At 45.3% G+C, this 27,961-nt stretch overlaps 1 protein-coding gene across 5 annotated transcripts; it reads right to left on the bottom strand.

Moving 5' to 3' along the window:
- Positions 1-5: 5 nt before the first annotated feature.
- LOC133219269 (tRNA wybutosine-synthesizing protein 4-like) lies at positions 6-27,956 on the bottom strand. 5 transcript variants are annotated; one of them, XM_061366482.1, is made up of 12 exons: positions 27,688-27,956; positions 24,167-24,323; positions 23,517-23,706; positions 22,996-23,103; positions 22,789-22,879; positions 18,544-18,792; positions 16,823-17,053; positions 9,962-10,059; positions 3,963-4,150; positions 3,742-3,877; positions 1,322-1,444; positions 270-395 (listed from the first exon to the last, which is right to left on the bottom strand). In XM_061366482.1, exons 1-11 carry the CDS (start codon positions 27,884-27,886, stop codon positions 1,322-1,324), a joined length of 1,770 nt encoding a protein of 589 aa, XP_061222466.1. In that variant the 5' UTR covers positions 27,887-27,956; the 3' UTR covers positions 270-395. The 5 variants fall into 5 exon arrangements, with proteins under 5 accessions (XP_061222448.1, XP_061222466.1, XP_061222458.1 ...); XM_061366464.1 differs by lacking the exon at positions 1,322-1,444 and having other exon boundaries at positions 6-395; XM_061366474.1 differs by lacking the exon at positions 270-395 and having other exon boundaries at positions 438-1,444.
- Positions 27,957-27,961: the final 5 nt, after the last annotated feature.

Genomic DNA, 27,961 nt, shown 5'->3' with positions numbered 1-27,961 from the left:
AGAACTACCTTTGAGATACTTTATTTACAGCAACATAAAGAGCGGTACAAAACCAAGATAGACGAGGTATGAAACCCCTTGTCACAACTGTCCCTCCTAAGCTCACGCTTTTACAAATGCATTCTGGATACAAAACCCTTGTGGAAATATTTTGCTGCTTTTGGACCTGCAAGTGAATAGATGTCTCACCACAGTGCAGCAGCATGGTTCAGTCCTGTCTGGTCCCCGTCAGTGGTTGTCAGGATGTTACTGAGGCTCAAGGAGACAGGCTCTAGGTTCAGGTGTGTCCCAAAGGAGAAGCAGTTCCCCCCACCACCAATAATCAACAGCTCCTCCTCATTTGGCAGAAAGACACTACTATGATTATGTAGCATTAATGGCCACTCCAGATGCTCCTAAAAAAAGGTTTTGAACACACAAGACTTCAACACATGTACTTCATACAATGCTGTAGAGGTTATTTCACATCATACCTTCATTAGGAAGTTACGAACAATCAAAGTGCGTCCCACCTAGTCCACTATACCACCCACAAATGTGGACAGAAAATAAACAGCTAGAGAACACATGACCAAGGAAACCAGAACACACTCCTCTAGTATAGTCCCCTCAACAACTTGCAGTTCAGTGATTGTGTCCTGGGTTCAGCAGTAGCAGTCATTTTTCTTAGTAGCTGGTGCAGTGCTGTGTTTTTGACTTTCAGCCTGGAACAGCGCTGATGACACCGGTGGTTTTAGTTGCTGCTCAGTAATGTTTACTCTGACCAAGGCCTTTCTGAGTCTCATGCTCTGTTAGGGAGGAGGAGAAGCCGCAAGGAAGCAGAGACAGGACACCTGACCCAAACTGACCAAAAAGGTATTCCATACCACAGCATGTCATGCCCAGTATAGAAACTGGGGGCAGTTACCCAGAAGGCCTAGATCCCTGCTTGAGTTGGGCTGGGTATCTGTCGGCAGGTGGTGAGCAGTTGTATTCTCTTCCCTTGTTATTTCCCTTATCATTATTATTATTGGTGGTGGCAGCAGTGGTTTTGTGTTACACCTTAGTTACTGGACTGTTCTTATCTCAGCCTGTGGGAGTTACATTCTTTCAGTTCTCCTCCCCATCCCTCTGGGAGCAGGGGGAGGAAGAGGGGTAGTGAGCGAGCGGCTGCATGGTTCTGGGTTGCAGGCTGGGCTTAAAGCATGCCAGATTGTTAATGACAATGTCTTTGTAACCCTGAACCCTTAATGGTTTTCTTCCAGGAACATAGCCCATCGCTTTCTGAATCTATGTAAACCTTTGGCATTCATATCCTGCGGCAAGGAGCTCCAGAGCTTACCTATGTGTTATATGAAGCACTCTTTTGAAGTGTACTGCCAACCAGCTTCTTTTGATGCCTCCTAGTTCTTACATCAGAAGAAGCAATGAACAACCATGCCCTCTTCACCACAAAGGAGACAGCCTAAAACATATACTGATACATCTGCAGTGCAAGAAACATCTGATTTATAACCTGTTTATCTGATAATCTGAAGAGATGCTCTTTCATGATGACCTCCAATATTTGAAAGCTCAGGAAGGTGAACCTTGGAAAGACACTTGTTGCAGACAACAGACTGCAGCAGTAACAAAACTCCTGTGTTGACAATTCAACTACTGTTGGGGCCACTGGAGTCTGAAGAGGACTCAAGACAGAATGCAAATTTTATGAGAGTATCCTCATCTAGATACTTGGAGAAAGGTTAAGACAGATGTATCTGTTCACAGTAACTGTTCCATGGCTTTTTTAAGCAGAGAGAAAGCTGTGAGCCAATGGGTTTGGTGCTATCACTTTCTAGTGCATGTATCAAACACTGATACTAATAATATCCAGTGCTGCACAGAAAATCACTAACGATTCCAGTCTTTGAAAACTTAGGACTAATCCACACACACTGCACAGTACTATCAATATTTTAGCTCAGTACTGGGAGGTTCAAAAGCCTACAGTTTCACCTAAGTCAAAACAAACAGCTCATAAGCAAAGGCAGCTCCCAATCAATCCATCTGCATTCACTTATGCCATGTAAACAGTTCTGTTCTTTTAGATACAGCTTTATTACTACTTTAACCATCCTCACTGCTATCCAACAACAGAAGCCTATTCAGCTGAAGGATCCTGGGCCACTTCTAACTGCTACTATAGACAGTAAGAAAAAAAAAATAAACTACATTTAAGCATACTTCATGCTTTATGCCCTCAGGAAAATGCTGCAAGGTCAGCCAGATGCACAAATACTGCCTATGATACAAACCAGATCAGTCACAAATCCCAGTTTCACCAAGGACAGGATCTATATGTACAAGTGTCTAAAGAAATCAGTTTCTTTATGTAAAAGATAAAAACTTGTCAAGCAACTGAAGCTTTCTCATAGAATAATGAGTTTGGGGTTGGGTTGGAAGGGACCTTTAAAGGTCATCTAGTCCAACCCCCCCTGCAATAAGCAGGGATATTTTCAACCAGATCAGGTTGCTCAGAGCCCTGTCCAACCCTGAATGTGTCCAGGGACGGGGCATCTACAGCCTCACTGGGAAACCTGTTTCACTGTTTCATCACCCCCACTGTAAAATGTTTCTTCCTTATACCTAGTCTGAATCTACCCTATTTTAGTTTAAAACCATTGCCCCTTGTCCTATTGATACAGGCCCTACGAAGAAGTCTGTCCCCATCTTTCTTATAAGTCACCTTTAAGTATTGAAAGGCTGAAATAAGGTCTTGCCAGAACCTTTTCTTCAGGCTGAACAACCCCAACTCTCTCTCAGCCTGTCCTCACAGGAGGTGTTCCAAGCCTCTGATCATGTCTGTGGCTTCCTCTGGAACTGCCCCAGGTCTATGTCTTCCTTGTACTTCAGGCAGTATTACCACAGATGAGGACTACTCATGGATTTAGGCAAAGTTTTACCCAGAGTATGCCAAAATCACCTTATGATTGTTCTTCACTGAATCATAGAATCATAGAATAGTTAGGCTTGGAAAAGATCTCAAGATCATCCAGCTCCAATCCCCCTGCCATAGGCAGGGACACCTCGCACTAAACCATGTCACCCAAGGCTCAATCACAGAAGAGAATCACAGAGTAGTTGAGGCTGGAAGGGATCTCTTAAGTATCATCCAGTTCAACCACACCTGTTCAAAGCAGGCTCAACTACAGTAGGTTGCTCTGTACCTTGCCCAGTCAGGTTTTGAGTATCTCCAATGATGGAGACACCACAGCCTCTCTCAGCAACCTGTTCAGTGCTCAATCACCCTTACACTAGTTTTCTTATGTTTAGTAAGTGGAGTTTCCAGTACTTCCACGCTGTTTTCTTTTTGTATTTCTGGCAGCAGCTACAGCACACAGCAATTTCCACCATAAAGGCTAACTTAGGCTCTGGTCTGATATGTTCTCTTCTTCTACAGACATTTTGAAATTACTGTGCTTGTGCCCATCTCAGCTCTGCTCCCCTTGCCTGGAATAGAGCAGCTTCGTGCCCTTGTCTGGAATAGAGCTGCCCCATGCGCTCCAGTCTTCTGCACACTCAGACTCTCTTAATGTTATTATGCTCTCTGAGCAGGTAAAAGCACTTCAAAATCAGATTCTGTGTCAAACAGGGAATGTCTATTCCACTCATGAATCTGCCTACTTTGCATTTCTGACTCCATTTCAGGGAATAGCCTTGAAGTTACCACATTCCTTCACCAGACACTGTTTACCCTAAAAGAAAAGTTGCAGTACTTACCACATTAATCATATAGTCCAAGCAGAGACCACTCATTAAGTCAATGACAGTGATGCCTGGCACAGAGGATGAGTGAAACCACACTCCACCAACAAGCAGAAGTTTTCCGCCATGCACATGTGCAGTATGTGAATACCTGTGAGTTCAAAATGAGATTGAACTCCATCAGTAACAGAGACAGAGGCAGACCAAAGATCCATTACTGAAAGACTTCTACTTACCTGGGTATGAGAGGGGGGTGTGTCTCTACTGTCTGCCATTGAAAGCCATGTTCAAGCTCCTTCAGAAAGAAAACTGAACCTAACGGCCGCTCAGCTGCTCCCAGACCTCCTGCAATTACCACTCCTCCTTTCCAGCTACAGGCAGAGTGAGAGTGACGGCTTTCTGGTATTGGACCCTCCACAGGAATCTAGAAAAACAAGTCCAAAGCTGAAGTTTGCCAGCCGAAGTGCCTTCTTCATGTCTAGGCTCTTAAACAGCCTCTTCCGTTTGCATGTCCTGTAGGATGTCACATTCTTTCCTGCCACAGGATAGGATAGAACAGTTACTGGAAGAGAACAAAGTGTGACAGGGAACAACCAGAAAAACACCAACCTACACATCTTTCTCTAGGGACTGCTAAGCAGAAGTGTTTCCATTTTCACTATCTACAGTTTGCTCTGGCCCACAGTTTATTTAATATTATTCATATTTAATATCATACCCTTTAGAAGAATGTCCTCGTTTAGCTCTAGCAGTTGTTTTTCTCCTCCTTAGTAGCTGGTGCAGTGCTGTGTTTTTGACTTTAGCATGAGAACAATGGTGATAACACACTGGTGTTTTCAGTTGCTGCTTCGTAATGTTTGCTCCGATCAAGAACTTCTCAATCTCATGCTCTGCCAGTGAGGACGGGCACAGGAAGCCGGGAGGACGCAGAGACAGGACACCTGACCCAAACTAGCCAAAGGGGTATTCTATACCACAGCACATCATGCCCAGTATAGAAACTGGGGGGGAGTCACCCGGGAGCCCAGATCACTGCTCAGGTTAGGCTGGGTATCGGTTGGCAGATGCTGAGCAATTGTATTTGGCATCACTGGCGTTTGTTGTTTCCCTTTTCCCCCTTTTAGTTTTATATTCTCTCCGACTGTTATTTCCGCTATCATTATTATTATTGCTGGTAGCAGTAGTGGTTTGTCTTACACCTTAGTGGGTATAACCTGTGGGAGTTACATTCTTTCTACTCTTCACCCCGTCCCTCTGGGAGACCCCGGGGGGGGGAAGGGAAGAGGGGTAGGAGTGAATAAGCAGGTGTGTGGTTCTGAGTTATGGGCTGGGCTTAAACCACAACAAGGGCTTTATTTCTGCACATTTATTAGAGGCATCTTTCTCTGCATTCTTGTATGCTGCTTTCTGTTCAAGACATACACCTAAGAACCACAAGTTTCCCAACATATGGACAAATGCAGTGACCAGCAAAGCAGGTGACCAGTGGCTCAAACCAGAGCAAGATAAAATACTGAACTGCAGCACTAATATGCAGAAAGAAAACCTTTAGTGCGAGCACTAAAGGAAACTGTGTAAGATGAGGAGTGTAAAGGAATTTCATAGCAAACAAGCTGTTGAGAAAATTTCAGAGGTCATCCTGTTCATCCCTTTCTCCTAAAGCAAATACAACTCTATTGATTATCATCTGAACACATGGTTATTTAATAGCTTATATAAGTCTGCCATTACAAGAATTTCTCTCCTCTTTAGGTAGTCTGTTGCAGCACTTCCCAATAGCTTTCCTTAGTGTCCAGTTGCCCTTTCTATAGATTCCCTGTACTACTCAAAGTAAAAATTCAGAACAACTTGTTTGTCCTCTCTGCAACTATATTTTACATAGCTGAAGATTTATTTGTATCCTGACTCTTCTCCAGACTCAACAGTTGCAAGTCCCTCATAATCTTCCCCTGCAAGGTATGCAGTCTGGTTATTCTCACTGCGTACCATTATAGAGCTGTATTTGCATCCCAGACAACTCTTTTTCTCAGGAACCTGCGTCGAGTATTTAACAAGGGTCCCACTGAGTGCATTGAAAAGAACAGAAAGGACTAACTCGTGTCTTACAGATAACATTCCTGGTTACACACCTGAACACGCAGTTTAGGCGTTCCACAACAGCATGATTATTGCTTATTCATGTTTAGCCTGTGGTCCAGTACCTAAAGGGAAGCTATAAGAAAGCTGGAGAGGACTTTTTGTAAGAGCAGCTAGCAGTGGGACAAAGCGGAATGGCTTTAACCTGCCAGAGGGGAGACTGAGCTGAGCTCTTAGGCACAAGTTCTTCCCTGTGAGGGTGCTGAGGCGCTGGCACAGGGTGCCCAGAGAAGCTGTGGCTGCCCCATCCCTGGCAGTGCTCAAGGCCAGGTTGGACACAGGGGCCTGGAACAAGCTGCTCTAGTGGAAGGTGTCCCTGCCCAAGGCAGGCAGTTGGAACTGTAGGAGCTTTAAGGACCCTTCAACCCAAACCCTTCCACAATTCTATTATCTCCTGTAATTATGCATCTCTCACCATAAAATTGTGCTATGCACTATTTTTTAAATTCAGTCTATCTTTAATAAACTGCAGTTTGTTTTTTCCATAAGTATTTATTCCATGTCAAAGTAATTTTGAATTTTCATCTTGTCCACTAATGTACTATTGAGCTACTCTACCTATATAATATAGACAGTTGACATCATCATTCTTGTCATTAATAACTGGACCCCAGGACTGATCCTGTGGGATACCACCATTTCCATAGAGTGAATTCTAAATATTCTCAAAGTCTGATTTCCAAATAATTTTGCACTAATTTTGAGTCTAATTCCATGCTCATTGCGGGACTACCTAAAATTGAACCATATAACTAAAAGCATTGTCCAGATGCTTCTTGAACTCTGACAGGCTTAGTACCATGACCATTCCCTTGGGAAACTGTTCCAGTGACCACCCACCCTCTCAGTGGAAAGCCTTTTCCTCATGTCCGATCTGAACTTCCCCTGACACAACTTCATTCCTTCATGCACTGTTGCTGGTCACCAGAGAAAGAAGAGGACCTGCTGCTCCCTGTAAACAAGTTGTAGACTGTGACGAGGGCACCCTTCAGCCTTCTGTTCTCCAGGCTAAACAAATCAAGTTACCTCAGCCACCCCTCATAAATCTTGCCCCTGAGACCCTTTACCATCTTGACTGCCTTCATCTGGACACACTCTAATGCCCTTTTCATAGTGAGGCACCCAAAACTGCACACAGCACCCAAGATGGGGCCACACTGTGGGGACCACAGTGCAGTACAGTGTCACAATTGCCTCCCTCGATTGGCCAGTGATGCTGTGTACAATGCACCCCAGGACATGGTCAGCCCTTTTAGCTACTAGAGCACACTGTTGACTCATGTTCAACTTGCCATCAACTCAGATCCCCACATCTCTTTCTGCAGGGCTGCTCTCCAGCCTCTTGCCCCCCAGTTTGTGCATACAACCAGGACTATTCCATCCTAGGAATGATGCGTGCTTTTGTTAGGAGAAAAATATACAAATGCACCTTCATTCTCTGAGCCATAAACCAGCCTTTAATTGCCTTGCTTAAGAAATAAACTCATTCAATCTGTAATTTGTTACCATACCATTTACTTGTATGTTGTGCTGAAGTGTCAGAGATGGGCTAATAGATTAAATAGTTGGAATACCCTATTTTACCATGCCCTTGTAAAAAGGGTACAAGAAAGCACTTTTAGCCACTCCTGTTTGCCTTTGTTTTCAATACTTGCAGTGTGTTTTAAGCCTCTGTAACAAAAGACCTACTTTGTTCTTTGCTTTTGAATGCACCCCTCTACTTCTACACAGTCTTGACCTTATATCCAGTAGGCACGCTTTTATGTGGTTTTTATCCTTCCTCTGTTGATTCAGTAAGCAAAAATCGGTGTCCCTACTGAAGAAAGAGCCCCCTCAGAGGGCTAACAGAATTTATGGGGGGCTGTAGGAAAGTGGTCACCTACATCACAGCTGTAATGCATTTTGCAGACTTGGCTCACTAAAATAAAGGGGCTGACCTGCCTTTTTCTCCTACCTCCCTGGGACCTTCATCCTTCAGAGCTGAGAAGTCCACTGCTGTGAAGGGTGGAACAGTGCACAGGGAAGCTGTATTTGTACAACACCCACCGCTTCATACGTGCATTAACATGAAACTTCATTTGCTTCCTTCTTCTTCTCCAGTATCTGAAGGGGGCCTGTAAGGATGCTAGGGATGGACTCTTCATTAGGGACTGCAGTGACAGGACAAGGGGTAATGGGTTAAAACTGAAACAGAGAGAGTTTAGATCAGATATAAGGAGGAAATTCTTTCCTGTTAGTGTGGTGAGGCACTGGAATGGGCTGCCTAGAGAGGTTGTGAATGTTCCATCCCTGGCAGTGTTCAAGGCCAGGTTGGACGAGGCCTTGGGTGACATGGTTTAGTGTGAGGTGTCCCTGCCCATGGCAGGGAGGTTGGAACTTGATGATCTTAAGGTCCTTTTCAACCCTAACTATTCTATGATTCTATGATGTCTTGCTCTGGGACGAGGCCAAAGCTTCCAGCCCCTCTTGTTTATTCCTCATGCAAACATAAAATAAAGACATTTCAAATGTGCTCCAGTGTACTCAGCATATCATGGAGTGGAGGACCTTGCCCGAATGTTGTCCCTCAACCATTGCTGTGCTGTCTTGGGGCTAATCACTACTGAACCTCGTATTATACTCTTTTATCCCTTCAAATCTAATTTAAAGCTCTTCCAATAAACCCTGCTAACTCCTGTGCAGAACCCCTTTTTCCCCCTTGAGAAAAGTGCACTCCACATGTTGCCAGCAGCCTGGCATCATGCAGACTGACCTGAGATCAAAAAAACTCACATTCTGCCAGTGACACCAGGCTTGGAGCCAGGTATTGATTTACTGGGTCTTCCCATTTCTTCCCCCACCATTCTGTGTAACTGGAAGGATGGAGGAAAATATAACCTGTGCTCCTGAACCCTTAACCAGTCATCCTAAGGACCTGTAGTATCTTCTGATAGCCTTTGGACTCTTACAGAAATTTCATTGCTGTCTACATGAAAAAGCAATAATGGATAATAATCCAAGGGCCATACCAGGGTAGGAGGTTTTCTTGTAACATCTTCGACAAATGCCCCATGGAGGCAGCAGATTTCCCTAAGGAAGTGGGTCTGGTCAGAATATTGGGCCTTCTGTTCCACTCAGAAGATAATCTCCTATGAAAATAATATCTTTTTTTCTTGATGGAAGTGGTTTGATGCAGGGCACAGGCCAAATTAACCTTGGCAACACCTCCAAGCTAGATGGACCATCACCCTCATCGTTTGGTTCCACTTCTAGAACCTTGTACCTGTTGTACAAGGGCATGTGGGAAGGTGAGGCAGTCATGGAGGAAATGCACCTGCTGCAGGAACTTGTTACAACTTTCCTCTATGCCTTAAAGAACCAGGTTCTGCCCAGGAGAGCCGCGCTGTGCCCCATCTGCCTACCCTGGTCACAGTCTCCCCAAGGGGTTCTTTTACAGGTGTGAGGAGCTTGGTCATGGCTGCTCCCCTGAGGTTTCTGCAGTTCAGGAACCTCCCTGCATGCTGCAGTATCCACCGCAGATCATGCAGCACCTGAGTGAGCTGCCTGCCTCAGTGATCGAGGAGGCTCACAGGGAAATCTTATCAACATGTGTTAATGCCAACTGGGAGAGATGAAAGAAGACAGAGACAGCATGTGTTCAGTAGCGCCCAGAGTCAGGGCAAGAGGCAATGGGCACAAACTGAAATACAAATAAAAGGCCCCGCTTAAGCATAAAAAACCCTCACATATTCCTATTAGGCACTGATAGGCTGTCCAAGAGGTTGTGAAGGCTCCATCTTTGGAGATAATCAAAACCCAATTGGACAATATCATGAGCAACCTGCTTCTAGTTAGAACTGCTCTAAGTAAGGGTGCTGCACTAGATGATCTCCAAACGTCCTTTCCAACCTCAAGTATTCTGTGAAGACTGTATTCCAATAAATGGCAAGGTGTTCAGAAGTTAGCTCTTATTCTAACCACAATGGAGTGTGTCAGTACTGCCAATGTCATCCTCTTCAGTATGGCAATACCTCTGTAATTTAGTTGGCCTTGCAACACAGCAGCACACACCTACAAAGCGAAGGCTATTTCTACTTCTCAGGCCTCCCTAAGTTCTTACCCCAGTGCAGGAAAGCTCTCGAGTGTGCAAGAAATACCAGTCCCCCAGCACAGGCTCCAGAGCAGAGCGGCCACCATACACAAACAGGTACTTCTTGCCTACAGAAAAAGACAACCAGGTGAAAAGAGAAGTTAGAATCTGGCATGTCACAAAAGAAGGCTTCTGTTTGCATAGAGGGGAAGCTGACCAAAGCCAGAAATTAATGCTGGCAGGGAGAGGTTTAAGACACTATTTATATTGAGACATCCTGCAAACTGATGAACATTTCCAGATTTTAGCAGTAAATGCAAGACATCAGTTCATGAATACAGGAATTACTCTTGCATCTACATCTTTTATAAGACACGGAGACTAAATATTTTTACTAAGAAGCTGTATTCTTCATGTCTGTGGTCATTCAAAAGACCCCCCTCATCCACTTATATTATGCAGTTTCTGAATGTTTAAAGTCTGAATGGGAATTACACACTGTAGTCTCAACACCAGAAGGAGTGTCCTGGGCTTAGCATATTTTTTAATACACCAAAAGGATTTAAGGAAGAAAAAATAAGCAGCAGAAAGATTACACCTGTAGAACTAATGAAACTAGAAAATCTTAAGTACAGAATCCATAGCAACACAATGAAATCTATTTATCCCAGGAAAAACAGATAAAACCTCCTAAGACAACAAGAGTTGTTCATACAAGAAGATGATGATAATTTAAGTGTGTAGGAGTTAATCTGGAGAAGCCTCAAAGAGGAGGTACAAAAGGTGCACAAGCACTTTGGGTAGATGTCAAGGATGTGTGTTTACTGCACTATGCCCTGTCAGCTCACTTCTTTGTAATAGGCTGAGCAAGTAACACAAGTGTGGTCACTTACTTCAACTACAAAGCAAAATCAAGGCAAAAATAAGATACTATAAAAGAAAAAACCCAATGAATTATTTATAAGATTTTATTTGCCCATTTAGAATTTGTTTCTTTGATATAAAATGATAACTGGAAGGCTAAACCCTCAGCTCCACTATGGTGCTAATGAAACTCCACTCCACAAATTCAAAGTATGCTCCAGACTAGACTAACAACTGCTTAACAATTCCCTTGGTGTTTCCTTCAGTAGCTCCCTGCCTCTCAACAGTGGAGAAGGAAGCAGCTTAAGAAAGGTCAGCTTTCACCACCTGAATTCCACAAAGTCCCATCACTGACCTGCTAACAACTACTGAAGGTTTTGGCCCTTGCAGTCAGTATCTCTTACTAAACGAACCTTCAGCATGCCACTGCAGGGCTTGATTCTAGACCTATTCAGCACTACTATGTGTCAGTTGCTACCAGAAGAGTGCACTTCTGAGGCACTTCTCCTGGGTAAAGAGCTAAGGATCCTGCTCCATAAGTAAACTATTCACCTTCAGACAATAAGTTCTGAAACTTCTTTCTGGTGTGATGAAGCATAAGTAACTTTAGCCATAAACTATTTCAAAGACATTTCTGTATCTTCCAGAACAGATCACGACCCTAGGCTTCAGTTCCACTTACCACTGGGGATTACGTAGTATACAAAATACGCATCATGCAACTGATGCTACGTGGAGTAAGTGGGCTGCACTAATTACACAACAAGCTAGAACAGGAAATCCCAGTTGTCCAGGAATTCTGTAACTCATCATGGACTGGCCCAAGGGCAAAGAGTTTGGAATGTCGCCAGAGGAGGAGGTGATGTGTGCTGAAGAGGCCCCACCACATAAGGAACTGTCAGAAAGTGAAAAGCAGTATACCTTATTTACTGATAGGTCCTGCCATGGTGTGGGAAAGCATTGGAGATAGAAGGCAGCTATAGGGAGTCCCCAACAACAAGTTGGAGAAACTGCTGAAGCAGAGGGTGAATCGAGTCAGTTTGCCAAGGTGAAAGCCATCCAGCTGGCCTTGGACATTGCTGAACAAGAAAAGTGCCCAGTACTTTATCTCTACACTGACTCATGGATGGTGGCAAATGCCCCCGTGGGGGTGTTACCACACAACCCAGAGGGAAACCCATCTGGGCTGCTGCACTGTGGCAAGATATCGCTGCCCGGGTGTAGAACCTGGTGGTGAAGGTACGCCATGTAGATGCTCACGTACCCAAGAGTCGGGCCACTGAGGAACACCAGAACAACCAGCAAGTGGATAAAGCTGCTAAGATTGAAGTGGCTCAGACAGACTTAGATTGGCAACATAAGGGTTGTTCTTAGCCCCGTGGGCCCATGACACCTCAGGCCATCAAGGCAGAGATGCAACACACAGATGGGCTCGTGATCGACCGGTGGACTTAACAGTGGACCCTATCACCCAGGTTATTCATGAATGTGAAATGTGCTGCAATTAAGCAAGCCAAACGATTAAAACCTCTCTGGTATGAAGGACAATGGCTGAAGTACAAATATGGGGAGGCCTGGCACATTGACTAGATCACACTCCCACCAACCCGCCAAGGCAAGCGTCATGTGCTTACCATGGGGGAAGCAACCACCAGATGGCTGGAAACATACGCTGTGCCCCACGCCACTGCCCGGAACACTATCCTGGGCCTTGAGAAATAGATTTTGTGGCAACACAGCACTCCAGAAAGAACTGAATCAGACAATGGGCCTCATTTCTGGAACAACGTGGGCCATTATAGACACATGGGCCAAAGAGCATGTCATTGAATTGGTATATCACATCCCCTACCATGCACCTGCCTCTGGGAAAATGGAAAGGTACAGTGGGCAGTTAAAAACTACACTGAGAGCAATGGGTGGTGGGACTTTCAAACACTGGGATACACGTCTACCAAAAGCCACCTGGTTGGTCAACATGAGGGGATCTGCCAACAGGGCTGGCCCAGCCCAGTCAGAAATTTTACTTACAGTATATATATATAGGGAGAGAGAGGGAGATAAAGCTCCTGTGGTGCACATAAAGAATTTGCTAGGGAAGACAGTTTTGGATTATTCCTGCTTCAGGCAAAGGCAAACCCACTTGTGGGATTGCTTTTGCTCAGGGACACGGATATACTTGGTGGGTAATGCAGGAAGATGGGGAATTCCAGTGTATACCTCAAGGGGATTTGATTTTTTGGGAAAACAGCCAGAGATCTCAACTATATGCTGCTGCCTGCTATGTAACACTTTTATAGCCCATCAGCTACATGCCCATCCCCACCACTCTGGGCTTTGAAGAGAAGATACGTGCTGTCATGATCATCAGCAGAGCACAAAGTAATGGGAAAAGCCAGCAGCAGCAGAACTGTCCTCAGGTCACCACTGACTGACTCTGACTTCTGATCATCACCTCAACAAAAAAAACGAACTTTGATGAAACCAGACAAGCTCAGCAGTGACCAGACAAGTTTGGCAGTGTCATCAGCAGGCAACAATGCAACACTACACACCGTCCCTCCTGCCCCAGAGGCTGTTACAAGACATGGAGCCTCGTATCATGGACTGGATGAATTTAGCAACTTAGTCCAAGGACTAAGGAAATACCTCTCTATGTGTGTGCATATATATATATAAATATGAGACAAAAGCAGCCCTGTGGAGAAGGACTTGGGAGTGTCGGTCGATGAGAACACAAATACGAGCCAGCAGTGTGTGCTCACAGCCCAGAAAGCCAACCATATCCTGGGCTGCCTCAAAAGGAGCGTGACCAGCAGGTCAAAGGAGGTGATCCTGCCCCTCCACTCTGCTCTCCTGAGACCTTACTTGGAGTACTGTGTGCAGTTCCAGTGTCTTCAACATAAAAAGGACATGGAACTGTTGGAACAAGTCCAGAGGAGGCCACAAGGATGATCGGGAACTGGAGCCCCTCCTGTATGAAGACAGGCTGAGGAAGTTGGGGCTGTTAAGCCTGGAGAAGAGAAGCTGCGTGGAGACCTCAGAGCAGCTTCCAGTGTCTGAGGGGGGCTACAAGGATGCTGGGGATGGACTCTTCATTAGGGACTGCAGTGATAGGACAAGGGGTGATGGGTTCAAACTCAAACAGGGGAAGTTCAGTTTGGATCTAAAGAAGAAGTTCTTCACTGTGAGGGTGGTGAGGCACTGGAATGGGCTGCCCAGGGGAGTTGTGAATGCTCCATCCCTGGTGGTGTTCAAGGCCAGGTTGGACAGAGCCTTGTGTGACATGGTTTAGTGGGAGATGTTCCTCTTCATGGCAGGGGGGTTGAAACTTGATTATCTTAAGGTCCTTTCTAACCCTATTCTATGATTCTACGTATATTGAAAAATGTGGGATTTGATCATGATGTGAATGGTATGGAATAAGGGGTGGACAGTGTCCTGGGTTCAGCTCTAGCAGTTATTTTTCTCCTTCTTAGTAGCTGGTGCAGTGCTGTGTTTTTGACTTTAGCATGACCATGAGAACACCACTGATAACACCAATGCTTTTAGTTGTTGCTAAATAATGTTTATTCTGATCAAGGACTTTTCAATCTCATGCTCTCCAGTGAGGGGGAGAACTGGAAGCCAGAAGGAAACAGACAGGACACCTGACCCAAACTAGTCAAAGAGGTATTCCATACCACAGCACATCATGCCCAGTATAGAAACTGGGGGGAGTCACCCGAAGACCCAGGTCACTGCTCAGGTCGGGGTGGGTACTGCTCAGCGGGTGGTGAGCAATAGTATTTGGCATCACTTGTATTTATTGGTTTTTTTTTTCCCTTTCCCCCTTTCAGTTTTATATTCTCTCTCCTTGTTACTTCCCCTATCATTATTAGCATTGGTGGCAGCAGTAGTGCTTTGTGTTATACCTTGATTACTGGACTGTTCTTATCTCAACCTGTGGGAGATACGTTTTTTCTATTTTCATCCCCACCCCTCTGGGAGCCAGGATGGGAAAAGGCAAGGAGTGAGAGTGGCTGCATGGTTCTGAGTTCCCAGCTAGGCTTAAACCACAACAATCATATTTCAAGTGCGAAGAGATCTCAAAGCCTCTTTTAATTCCTTTTCTACTGGCAGGCTTGTAAAGTGGGCCAATATGACCCCCATGCAGCTCAACAAGGCCAAGTGCAAGACCCTGCACCTAGGTGGGGGCAATCCCCACTATCAATACAGACTGAAGAATTAATGGGTTGAGAGCAACCATGAAGAGAAAGACTTGGGGATACTGGTAGATGAAAAATGAGATATGAGCCAGCAATGTGCACTTGCAGACCAGGAAGTCAGAGGGCTGGAGCACCTCTCCTATAGAAAAGTTCTTAAAGAGTTGAAATTGTTTAACTTGGAGAAGGAAGGCTTCAGCTAGACCTTACTTTAGTCTTTAAATACTTAGAGGGGTGTTATAAGAAAGACAGAGAGACTTTTTTTACCGGGATGTGTAATGACAGAACAGGGGGGAATGGTTTTAAACTAGAAGAGGAGAGACTGAAAGAAGCTCTTAGGCAGAAGCTCTTCCCTGTGAGGGTGCTGAGGCGCTGGCACAGGGTGCCCAGAGAAGCTGTGGCTGCCCCATCCCTGGCAGTGCTCAAGGCCAGGTTGGACACAGGGGCTTGCAGCAAACTGCTCCAGTGGAAGGTGTCCCTGCCGCTGGCAGGGGTTTGGAACCGGATGAGCTTTAAAGTCCCTTCCAACCCAAACCTTTCTATGATTCTATGATCTATAAAGGTCTCTTTCAACCCAAACCATCGATCCAATGATTTACATAATGGCAGAACAGCATTCCCCATTCTGGTTTTTGTTCCTTTACTAGTAATTTTGAACATTTGCTTTGCTTTTCCTTTAAGCATCTGTTCATTACAAAGACTCGCTCTAGCAGTGCCAGTTACACGCTAAAAAGCTCACCTGCACACTTACAGAGGAGCACAGAGGCAAAAAAGGTAGCCTCAGCTACTTCTGCACCCAGCCCAGCCATAATACGCTTATTTCTTCATGACCAAGAGGAGCACAGAGAGGCAGTGGCAGGTCTCCAGGCTACAGAACCCCAATCACATGCTTATAAAATGAGACAATCTGCCTGGGCTCCTCCAGGGGCCGTCCCAGAACTCTCAGCCCCACTGAGACCTACTGAAATGAGTGAATAGGAGCAACTCTCTGGAGCACCTTTGAGGGGGGAACTTCCAAGGGGCATGAGACACATTACAAGATGCAGGGGAAAAGCACTTGGTGTTTGCATAAGACTTATTACGGGATGCTGAGGAGAGGAACCAGAGGCAAGGAAAGGGATGGATTTAGATTATTTGGTGAGTGTTAAAGGAAGACAGAGGGTTTCTGGGCTGTGAGTGCACACTGCCAGCTTATGTTAAGTTTCTCATCAACCAACACCCCAAGACATTCTCTGCAAGGCAGATCTAAATAAATAAGTGTCATTATCACGATATCTGTCGTGTAGGTTATGTAACAAAACTGTGTATTAATCCATGTATTAATAGCAGCGATAACTGAAATCCTGTTCAATTGTTGGATAAATTCACATGCTCAGTTCAAGAAAGAGCTGAGACTGCTCAGCCTTTCATTTTTGACAGATTTAGTAAAGCCTCTCACAAATACTTTCCAGCTCGACAAACAAGAAAAGGCACAAGACCTGGGTATATACAGTAAGAAAAATACAATCAAATGAAGCCTAAGTTCTTTAAGCCTGGGGGGCGGAAATCACCACCTGAACAAAGCTTTACATAATTGGATTCTCTAAAGGGGTGATGAATTAAGAAGATCGCATTCTTTCCAAAATGTTCAGAAAAAAATATTGTTTCAGACAAGGGAATACGATGCACGAACTTTAACATCATAGCCTGTACTACATGACTAAAAAGTAAGGCTGTATCCTTACAATTGGCCTTTTAGACCTCACTGTCTGGACAGGACTGTCCCATTTATTCTGGAATTTATATACTTCTGCATGCCTACAGCCATTTCCAGGTTTTTTACCTTTAAACATCACTTCAGTTGTGCTGTGCCTCCAACGCAAAGCAGCTGGCTCAGCAGCAGGCTGCAGACTTGCAAGTTTCACTGTAATGTCACCTGGGTCCAAGGCATTACAGGTTTCATGGAACTTCAGCAACAACATTCCCAAGCCTGCACTTGATGGGGATGTTCGTCCTCCTACCACCAAGGCCAGATTGTTGGAGACACATGACACAGTATGGAACAGCCGCTCATCTGCAGAAACACAAAACATTACAGTTCACACACATTTTTCTCCCATTAAATTTATAGAATTTTAGAGTCACTTAAGTTGGAAAAGAACATTAAGATCATCAAATCCAACCATAAACATAACACTGCCAAGTCTACCACTACACCATGTACATAAACACCACTTATACACACCTTTTAAATACCTCCAGGGATGGTGACTCCACCACTGCCTTGGGCAGCCTGTTCCAATGCTCAATAACCCTTTCAAGGAAGATATTATTCCTAATCTCATCTAAACCACCCCTGGGGCATCTTGAGGCCGTCTCTTCTCTCCCTTGCTCCCCAGGAGAGAGCCCAGCCCCCTCCTGGCTCCATCCTCCTCTCAGGCAGTTGTAGGTAGCAATAAGGTCCCCCCTGAGCCTTCTCTTCTCCAGCCTGAACCCCCCCAGGTCCCTCAGCCCTTCCTCATCACACTTGTGCTCCAGACCCTGCACCAGCTCCATTGCCCTTCTCTGGCCCCGCTCCAGCCCCTCACAGTATCACAGTATCACAGTATGTCAGAGATTGGAAGGGACCTCAAAAGATCATCTAGTGCAATCCCCCTGCCGGAGCAGGAACACCTAGATAAGGTTACACAGGAACGTGTCCAGGCGGGTTTTGAATGTCTCCAAAGAAGGAGATTCCACAACCTCCCTGGGCAGCCTGTTCCAGTGTTCCGTCACCCTCACTGAGAAGAAGTTTCTTCTCAGGTTTAAGTGGAACCTCTTGTGCTCCAATTTGTACCCATTACCCCTTGTCCTTTCATTGTTTGCCACTGAGAAGAGCCTGGCTCCATCCTCGTGACACTCCCCCTTTATATATTTATATACACTAATAAGGTCACCCCTCAGTCTCCTCTTCTCCAAACTATAGAGACCCAGCTCCCTCAGTCTTTCCTCATAAGGGAGATGCTCCACTCCCTTAATCATCTTAGTTGCCCTGCGCTGGACTCTCTCCAGCAGATCCCTGTCCTTTTTAAACTGAGGGGCCCAGAACTGGACACAATATTCCAGATGAGGTCTCACCAGGGCAGAGTAGAGGGGAAGGAGGACCAATGTCTCTCTTGCAGTGAGGGGCCCAGAACTGAATACAGGATTCGAGGTACGGCCTCACCAGTGCCCAGTGCAGGGGCACAATCCCTGCCCTGGCCCTGCTGCCACACTGGTGCTGATAACAGCCAGGATGCTGGGGGCTTCCTGGCTGCCTGGGCACAAGCTGCTCACATTCAGCTTCATCAACCAGCATCCCCAGGTCATTTTGCATGAAGAACTTTCCAGCCACTCTCACCCAAGCCTGGAGGGTTCCATGAGGCTGTTGTGGCCCAAGTGCAGGACCTGACACTTAGCATTCAGAATCTTCAGATCTCTTTGACTGCCAGCATAATTGTATCATGATATTAGGTTTCCACTAGACATGATTCATTGTCACACAAAAACATCTTCCTTACACTTAACACCAGCATGAGAACTCACCCGATCTTTTATCAGTATTTTCCTTCTTCACACAGCCAGCTTTCCAGCAGCCTGCATGTTTTATTAGCACGTGGAAATTCCTCATCCGGCAGTGCTGTCCATCCTCCTCCCCAAAGCCTCCAGTGGTGAGTATCACATCGCATTTGAGAAGAACAGAGTGGTGACCGTAACGTCTCAGCCCGGAAGTGTCAGAGCGCATCGCACGCACTGCAAGGACACTCCCAGCCATCCCAACAGCACCATGGGGAACTGTAAGCCAGAGAGAACCAAAGAACTCAGCATAAACAAGAACCAAGGACTGTATTTTAAATGAGAGATTAAGCAAATCTTCAGCTTTTCAAGAAGAAAAGATTGTGAAGCAACTTGACAGAGCACAGAGAATCTGACCTGCCCTAGCAATCAAGCTGTAATGGTTTAAACAGCCATTGTGCCAACTTGCAACCTCTGCTGACTACTCCCTCAACCCCTTACACGGTCCCGAGACTACTTTAAAGTGATGGACTAATACTTACTAATAGACTGCAGTGTCCTGAACTGCTGCAGCAAGACAGGAATCACTGCAACACCATCAAAAATAATACCTTCCTAATGAACACAATATTTGGTTATTTAAAAAGCAAAAACCAGCAGACACAGGGCCTGGAAGCTGGATTTTGAAATTTCTTGCTAGATTTTGATCCTACCTTCACAAAAGCACTGAAATAAAGTTCTAAACCATTACAAATAATCTCAATTCCAATGGTCCTATTATAGGAGTATTTTCAGTTGCCTAAATATCTTCTCCCTAAATCCTCTATCACTTCGTATGAAACAAGATTACATCACAGGACTCTAGCACACCTATGCATTATACAAATTGTTTTCTTTTAATCAGTTTGTTTTAATCAAGAGTCTTCTCCTCATGATGTAAGAGATGATGAGGTGGAGAACCAGTTCTCAGTCTACTTTTTGTATGCCATACCCAGGAAAACTGTACCAAATGTTGCTCAGTACAAGACCCTACTTTCTATTGTTTGATGATTGCATCTTCTTGGGCTCATGTCTTTCTACAGATGCATCTTTTTAAGACTGAGGGGTTTTCACTTTAGAAAATATATTTTCCGTGCTCTATTTTGAAGAAATAGGACTTGCAGCTCTCTTAAACAGGGACCTAAATCTATTTGAGAGGATCGCTTGGCACAGAGACCGGTATTTGAGACCAACCTTTTCCCATTCCCAGTAAAAAATGCCTAAGCAAGGATAATTTATTTGACTTTGAAGGCTCTTGCTATCTGTTGTGAATCCAGCAGAGACAGTAGCAGCAAGACCCTATTCATGTCTCTAACAAATGAAGTGCCTTCACTGTATTGATGTCAGTTAAGTAAATGTCAGATTTTTTTTTTTCTTTTTAACTTACGGATAGATCCTACACATTCAGAAACCTTTTAAGGTTTTAACATCAGGACCAGTGACAATCACACAATATACTTAACCACATGAATATTCACTGAGTTTTGATTTCACTACATGTTTTCAAATATAATCAAGACACAATGCAATGAATTCAGTGGCCCTGTTGTCTTAAGGAATGCCATCTGCCCTACCCTTTTTCAACTGTTTTTCTTTCTCCCTAGAACCCAGATTTCAACTTTCAGTTGCAGTTAGAACTACTTGTGGTGCTATATTGTGAACAAGACTAGTCTCAAGAGAGCAGACTTTGTCCTCTTCAGGAACCTGCTTAGTAAGGTTTCATGGGATACAGCCCTAGAGGGCAGGGGGGTTCAAGACTGTTGGTCGATATTCAAGGATCACCTGCTACAAGCACAGGAGTGTTGCACCCCAACTAGAAGGAAGTGCAGCAGGAGCACCAGGAGGCCTTGGATGGATAAGGAGCTGCTGAGGAAACTTTAAAGGGAAAAAGAGGCTTATAAAAGGCGGAAGCAAGGACAGGCAGCCTGGGAAGAATACAGGGATGTTGTCTGGGAAGCTAGGGACCAGGTAAGGAGAGCTAAGGCCCAGTTAGAATTAAACTTGGCTAGAGATGTGAAAGATAACAGGAAGTGATTCTATGCTTACATCGCAAATAGAAGACAGACTAGGGACAACGTGGGCCCTCTCCAGAAGCTATTAACAGAACCGGCTACCTGCATTTGGAGAAGACTGACAAATGCTCTGACTTTTTTCACCCAAGTCTTGGAAGGCAGACGCAGGGACTGTGAGAACGATGACCCTAGGTCCACTGTAGGAGAGGATCTGGTTCAAGACCATCTTAAGAACCTGAACGTGCACAAGTCCATGGGACCCGATGAAATCCATCCGCGGGTCCTGAAGGAGCTGGAGGATGAAGGTGCTAAGCCACTGTCCATATTTGAAAAATCATGGCAGCCAGGTGAAGTTCCCAAAGACTGGAAAAAGGGAAACATAACCCCCATTTTCAAGAAGGGGAAAATGGATGACCCGGGGAACTACAGACCAGTCAGTCTCACCTCTGTGCCTGGCAAGATCTTGGAGCAGACTCTCCTGGAAGGCATGCTAAGGCACATGAAAAACAGCAAGGTGCTTGGTGACAGCCAGCATGGCTTCACTAAGGGGAAATCCTGCCTGACCAATTTGGTGGCCTCCTATGATGGGGCTACAGAACTGATGGACAGGGGTAGAGCAGCTGATGTCATCTACCTGGACGTGTGCAAGGCGATCAACAATGTCCCACACGACATCCTTGTCTCTAAATTGGAAAGACATCAGTTTGATAGGTGGACCACTCGGTGGATAAGGAACTGGCTGGATGGCCACACACAAAGAGTTGTGGTCAATGGCTCAGTGTCCGGCTGGAGACCAGTAACGAGTGGTGTCCCTCAGGGATCGGTGTTGGGACCGGTCTTGTTTAACATCTTCGTCGCTGCCATGGACAGTGGGATTGAGTGCGCCCTCAGCAAGTTTGCCGATGACACCAAGCTGTGTGGTTCGGTTGATCCGCTGGAGGGAAGGAATGCCATCCAGAGGGACCTTGACACGCTTGTGAGCTGGGCTGATGCCAACCTTGTGAAGTTTAACCATGCCAAGTGCAAGGTCCTACACCTGGGTCAGAGCAATCCCAGACACAGCTACAGGTTGGGCAGAGAAGAGATTCAGAGCAGCCCTGAGGAGAAGTACTTGGGGGTGTTGGTCAATGAGAAAATGAACATGAGCCGGCTTCAGCGTGCACTCGCAGCCCAGAAAGCAACCGTATCCTGAGCTGCATCAAAAAGAGCGTGACCAGCAGGTCGAAGGAGGTGATCCTGTCCCTCTACTCTGCTCTCGTGAGACCTCACCTGGAGTATTGTGTACAGTTCTGGTGTCCTCAACATAAAAAGGACATGGAACTGTTGGAACAAGTCCATAGGAGGCCATGAGGATGATCAGGAGTTAGAGCACCTCCCACATGAAGACAGGCTGAGAAAGTTGGGGCTGTTCAGCCTGGAGAAGAAAAGGCTGCGTGGAGACCTCATAGCAGCCTTCCAGTATCTGAAGGGGGCCTGTAGGGATGCTGGGATGGACTCTTCATTATAGACTGTAGTGACAGGACAAGGGGTAGCAGGTTAAAACTTAAACAGGGTAAGTTTAGATTGGATCAAAGGAAGAGGTTCTTTACTGTGAGGGTGGTGAGGCACTGGAATAGGTTGCTCAGGGAAGCTGTGAATGCTCCATCCCTGGCAGTGTTCAAGACCAGGCTGGACAGAGCCTTGGGTGGCATGGTTTAGTGTGAGGTGTCCCTGCCCATGGCAGAGGGATTGGAACTGGATGATCTTAAGGTCCTTTCCAACCCTAACTATTCTACGATTCTGTGATTCTAAGTAAAATGTAACAATCTTTTGGGAGCTGAAAGGATAGAATGGCTCAGCCAGCCATGTATGGAGGCAAGTGGGAATACATTGAAAACACAGAGTCTGTGGGATCCCCAAAATAGGAGGAGGAGCATGGTAGACTGGCATTGCAATCACACACTTGTATATACACACATGTATATACACACATGTATAAACAGAAGGAAGAGCTGTTCAGACTGGAAGGTTCAATAATCTGGAAGAATGAAACTGGTCAGAATTAGCAGCATCAGGACATTGCCCTGGCCTCACTATGGGCAGCAGAATCACTGTTACAAAGATGAAGAAAGATACTCAGATGATGCATCTGATCAGTTCCTTCCAGGGTTTTATTGTCCCCTAAAAACCCTCAAGGAAGTCTGCACAAGATGAAAGAATACTACAAAAACTAGTGGGTATGTACCTGTCATACTGGGTAACAGTGGAGCCCAGGAAGGTTCCATCCCCTTTGATGCAGCCAGGACAAAGTAATGAGAACACTTCAGGTGCCATTCCTGTAGCAGGCCGAAAGAAAAAAAAACAAAACCAATCTCCCTCAAAAATCTGAAGAGCAAGCAGTAGGAAAGAGCTGTTAGCCAGGCCGCTGGTGTTCAGAATAAAGGAGGGTTACCTCATATTCATCAAAAGGCTCCAGAGTCTGCACTCTTTGCTGCTCATCTTCTGGAGTACAACAGGTGAAAAACTCATTCATATCCATGACACTGCACTCAGTCCAGCCCTGAAACAGAAATCCCTCAAAATGATTACCTCAGAAGGATAGACTCACTTCCCACAAGAAAATTAAGACCCTAAGTTAAACACCTGCATAAACCATAAGCTGTCTAGCTGGAACAACAGCAGCCCAGAATCTGGTGAGTATAGGTCTCTTACCTGGAAAGTTCTTAGAAACTTAATTTGTTGTATCAAAAGTCTTAGAGGAACCCATCCTGCCTTAATACCGTACAGAAAGGAGGCTGCAAGTTGGTTGGAAGGACCTTCAAATGACTAGTCATGCTAATAGAAAAGGCAGTGTCCCAGCCCTGGCCCTGTTGGTTTCAACCCATAACTGACACAACTGATGACTTCCCAAATTATTTCATGTGACAGTCTTTCCCAGGTGCTTCACATGTGCCCAGAGCTGTAGGTACTCACCTTTGCCAAGAAGCGCTTCTGCTGTGCCTCACAATCAGGGTACTGTGCCACAGAATGAAGTGTAGAGTTCAGCTGGTTAAAATGCTGCTGCATGACATGTCCAAAGGGGTCTTCTGGGTGCATCTGCTCATACAGCAGAAAGCACGCCTGAGAGAAATGCTCTGCTGCCCACTGAATCAGGGCATCAGACCTGTCAGGCAGATTGTACATCAGAAATCAAACAATTGAGGGCCCACTTATTAATGGCAGATGCAGTTTATCTTCCTGCAACACCATAAAGCATGCTATTAAGGTATCCTAACAGAGGCAATATACAAGACAGACTCCTGTGCTGTGGACTTATGAACATCTCCCTCATTTGTGCAGAGAATTCAGGGGATAAAAAAAAAAAAAAAACAAAACGAAAAAACTCAAAAATCACTCATTCAAGGTTTCTCTTTTTTTTTTCACCTCCATCTTAGTATGTCATGGGGTCACTGATTACCCCATCACAATCACGCTATAAGGAGCTGCTCAACACTGCCACAGAATTCCCGAGGCTAGTTAGAAGACAGAAGTTCCTATAACAGGACAGCCCCAGGTGACATACACACAAAGACGCTTACTCTATTAATTTCACCACCTAGCTAACAGGGAAAAACTCAACTGACCTGCTATTTTCCATGTAGGTGAGCACCACCTCTGCTATGAAGAGGGTGGCGATTTCAGTGTCCAAACCTGCTTCCTCCAGGGCTCTCTCCAGCTGAGACAGCTGTGATAAATCCACTCCCAATAATTTATAATCCTTTCCAGAAAAGGTAACAACTCCTTGGAGAAAAAAATGGTACAATCTCACTGCAGTGTGGATGCCATACTGAGATCAAAAGGGACACACAGGAAAATCAACCCCACAGGCAATCACCCACAAGGCTGTGCCCATAAACTCAATTTCTTTGGGACATGTACATGAAAATCCCCATCACTAAATGAACCATAATGGGATAGTGCCAAGAAGTGACCCATTAAATGCAGATCAAAAATTCCGTTATTCCTAATGCAAATTTCACCTGCAGATTTCACACAGAATTATCACACTTATTATAACAGAACTTTATCGTATTTACTTCAACAACATTTTTATAGAACCACTATCAAATCTGAAGGACTCTTACAGACTTTTCAGTTTAGGCAAAGGAAGCACCATTGCTTTGACAGAGTTCAAATGGTTTGCCTCACAACCATAAAACCATCCTCAAGCTTTTGGAGGTGGGTTGGTTTGCTTGTTTTTTAAATAGATTTCAGGTGATCCTGCCCCTTTACTCTGCTCTTGAGACCTCACCTGGAGTATTCTGTGCGGTTCTGGTGTCCTCAACATAAAAAGGACATGGAACTGTTGGAACAAGTCCAGAGGAGAGCCACGAGCATGCTCAGGGGCTGGAGCACCTCTCATATGAAGATCGGCTGAGAAAGCTGGGGCTGTTCAGCCTGGAGAAGAGAAGGCTGCGTGGAGACCTCAGAGCAGCCTTCCAGTATCTGAAGGGGGCCTACAGGGATGCTGGGGAGGGACTCTTCATTAGGAACTGTAGTGATAGGACAAGGGGTAACGGATTCAAACTTAAAGAGGGTAAGTTTAGATTGGATACAAGGAGGAACTTCTTTCCTGTTAGGGTGCTGAGGCACTGGAATAGGTTGCCCAGGGAGGCTGTGAATGCTCCATCCCTGGCAATGCTCAAGACCAGGCTGGACGAAGCCTTGGGTGATATGGTTTAGTGTGAGGTGTCCCTGCCTGTGGCAGGGGGGGCTGGAACTAGATGATCTTAAGGTCCTTTCCAACCCTAACTATTCTATGGTCTATGATTCTATGTCTGTAAATGGCACTGAATCCTGACACAGCACGTGCTGGTGCTCTGCAAACACTGGGGGAGTCTCACACACCTCCATTCTTAGAAATTAGTCCAAACATATACTTTGCAAGCATCACCATGGCATATCTCTGTACTCCATGAGACTATCATAAGCTATAGCTGCTGACCTGTTTCAACCAAATCATAAACAAAGCAAACTGTAAAGTACCTTTAGAAATCACCCACTCTTGTACCAGTGCAATTCAACAAGGCTGCCAGTATTAAACATGTGAATGGATTCAAGATGAAACTGAACAATCTCATGGAAAAGCTCACTAAGATGTGTCCAACTGCTCATGGGAGGCAGAGATTTGTGCTCTGCACCTATCTCTGTACCTGTCTTCAATGGGCATTTCAACTGATTATTACAGTCACATAGCAGCTTACATTTATTCTTACTGAATTTCATTCCACGTTTGAGAGACCATTTGTCCTGGGTTCAGGATGCCATTCATGTACTTTATCAAAATCCTACTCTCATCTCCCCATTTCCTGCTGGTTTATTGCATTTTCAACTTCTATAGCATATCATCTAGAACACAAATGGAAACCTTGAAGGAAATCAGATGCACGAGAAACCTCCTGTGAACCCCATACTTTACATTCCTTCATGCTGCCACTGAACTGCCCCACAGTACTTAACCAGCATAATAATCCTTTCAGTTCTGCTTATATTCTACAGTAGTTTCATAAGGCTCAGGTTTTTTCCTCCATTGGAAAGAGAAAAAAAAAAAAAAGTCAGGTAACACAACAACTCAAGTTTTATTACACTCAAGACACCTAAGAGTCCTCTCTTCTCTCCTACCCATAAAGTCCATAAATCACAGCATAATTTAGGACAAAATGGGCCTTTGGAGATCACCTAATCCAACTCCTTGCTCACAGCAGAGTTACCTGTAGCAAGTTGCTCAAGGCTTTCTCCAGTCAACTATCTTATCTCCAAGGCTGGAAATTTCACCACCTTTATGGGCAATCTCTCCCTGCTTTTAACTGCTCACATGGCAGCAGGAGAGGCAAGGAAACAACAAAAACCATGCAACACTTTCATTATAGGTAACTAGATCTTCTTTTGTTGCAACATGCAACCACTGCCCACTGACCGTTTGCTTCCTGCCTTCAGGAAAATCTGGCTCCATCTTGTGTACACTTTCCTCTTAGGTAGCTGAAGACTGCAGAAAGACTCACCTCCCTCTCAACCTCCTCTTCCTAAGGCTGAACAAACCCAGTTCTCTCAGCCTCCCCTCCTGCGACATGTGCTCCACCACTTAATCATTCACATGACCTCTCATGACCTCCATATCACTGGATATCACACAGTAGGTTAGAGATTGGAAGGGACCTCAAAAGATCATCTAGTCCAATCCCCCTGCCGGAGCAGGAACACCTAGATAAGGTTACACAGGAACGTGTCCAGGCGGGTCTTGAATGTCTCCAAAGAAGGAGATTCCACAACCCCCCTGGGCAGCCCGTTCCAGTGTTCCGTCACCCTCACTGAGAAGAAGTTTCTTCTCAGGTTTAAGTGGAACCTCTTGTGCTCCAATTTGTATCCATTACCCCTTGTCCTTTCATTGTTTGCCACTGAGAAGAGCCTGGCTCCATCCTCGTGACACTCCCCCTTTATATATTTATATACACTAATAAGGTCACCCCTCAATCTCCTCTTCTCCAAACTGTAGAGACCCAGCTCCCTCAGTCTTTCCTCATAAGGGAGATGCTCCACTCCCTTAATCATCTTAGTTGCCCTGCGCTGGACTCTCTCCAGCAGGTCCCTGTCCTTTTTAAACTGAGGGCCCCAGAACTGGACACAATATTCCAGATGAGGTCTCACCAGGGCAGAGTAGAGGGGAAGGAGGACCTCTCTCGACCTACTAACCACCCCCCTTCTAATACACCCCAGGATGCCATTGGCCTTCTTGGCCACAAGGGCACAGTGTCGGCTCATGGTCACCCTGTCGTCCACCAGGACCCCCAGGCTGCAGTTTTCCACTGTCTTTGTACCACAGAGCCCAAAGCTAGACACAGTACTTCAGAAATTGTATCAGAAAGAAACTGAACTCGGTTTGATATAATCTGCTCCTGGCCAATCCCTCTGGCAGCTGCACATCTTCTTGCTGCCTCCCAGTGCTACAAACAATTCATTAGGTCCAGAGTTTTTCAGAAAATTAACATCTTTTCACCTACAACTCTGTAGTTCCTCTATCATCATATCTTGCTTTTTAAAGGCTGAAGCTGTTTGCTTCTTCTAAACACTTAGTACCTACAAAACCTTCCTTCTATAAATACCATACCTAATCCTTCCCCTTCACTGCTTCCCACCAATGCCGACAACTCTTCCATTCTTCTGATCAGAGCAGCTTTTTGGCGTGCCACATTTGGGAAATCCACCTCATATACCACAGTGTGATGCAGAAGACCCATGTCCTTCAAACGGAAGTATAACGAGTCAAAGCCAGCACCTAAAGACAAGATCTGCAGAAAAGGCATCATAAAAAGTTATATCCTGACCATCCAGGTGTGAAAAGCATTCAGTAACAACATTTTCAGAGTGACAAAATCAGGCAA

The sequence above is a fragment of the Neopsephotus bourkii genome, unplaced genomic scaffold (assembly GCF_033783945.1).
Source record: "Neopsephotus bourkii isolate Nb327-2 ecotype Australia unplaced genomic scaffold, CSIRO-AGI_Nbou_v1 NB_124, whole genome shotgun sequence".
Lineage (NCBI taxonomy): Eukaryota > Metazoa > Chordata > Aves > Psittaciformes > Psittacidae > Neopsephotus > Neopsephotus bourkii.
The sequence above is the reverse complement of the archived record's forward strand: the minus strand, read 5'-3'. Positions and strand labels throughout refer to the sequence as shown.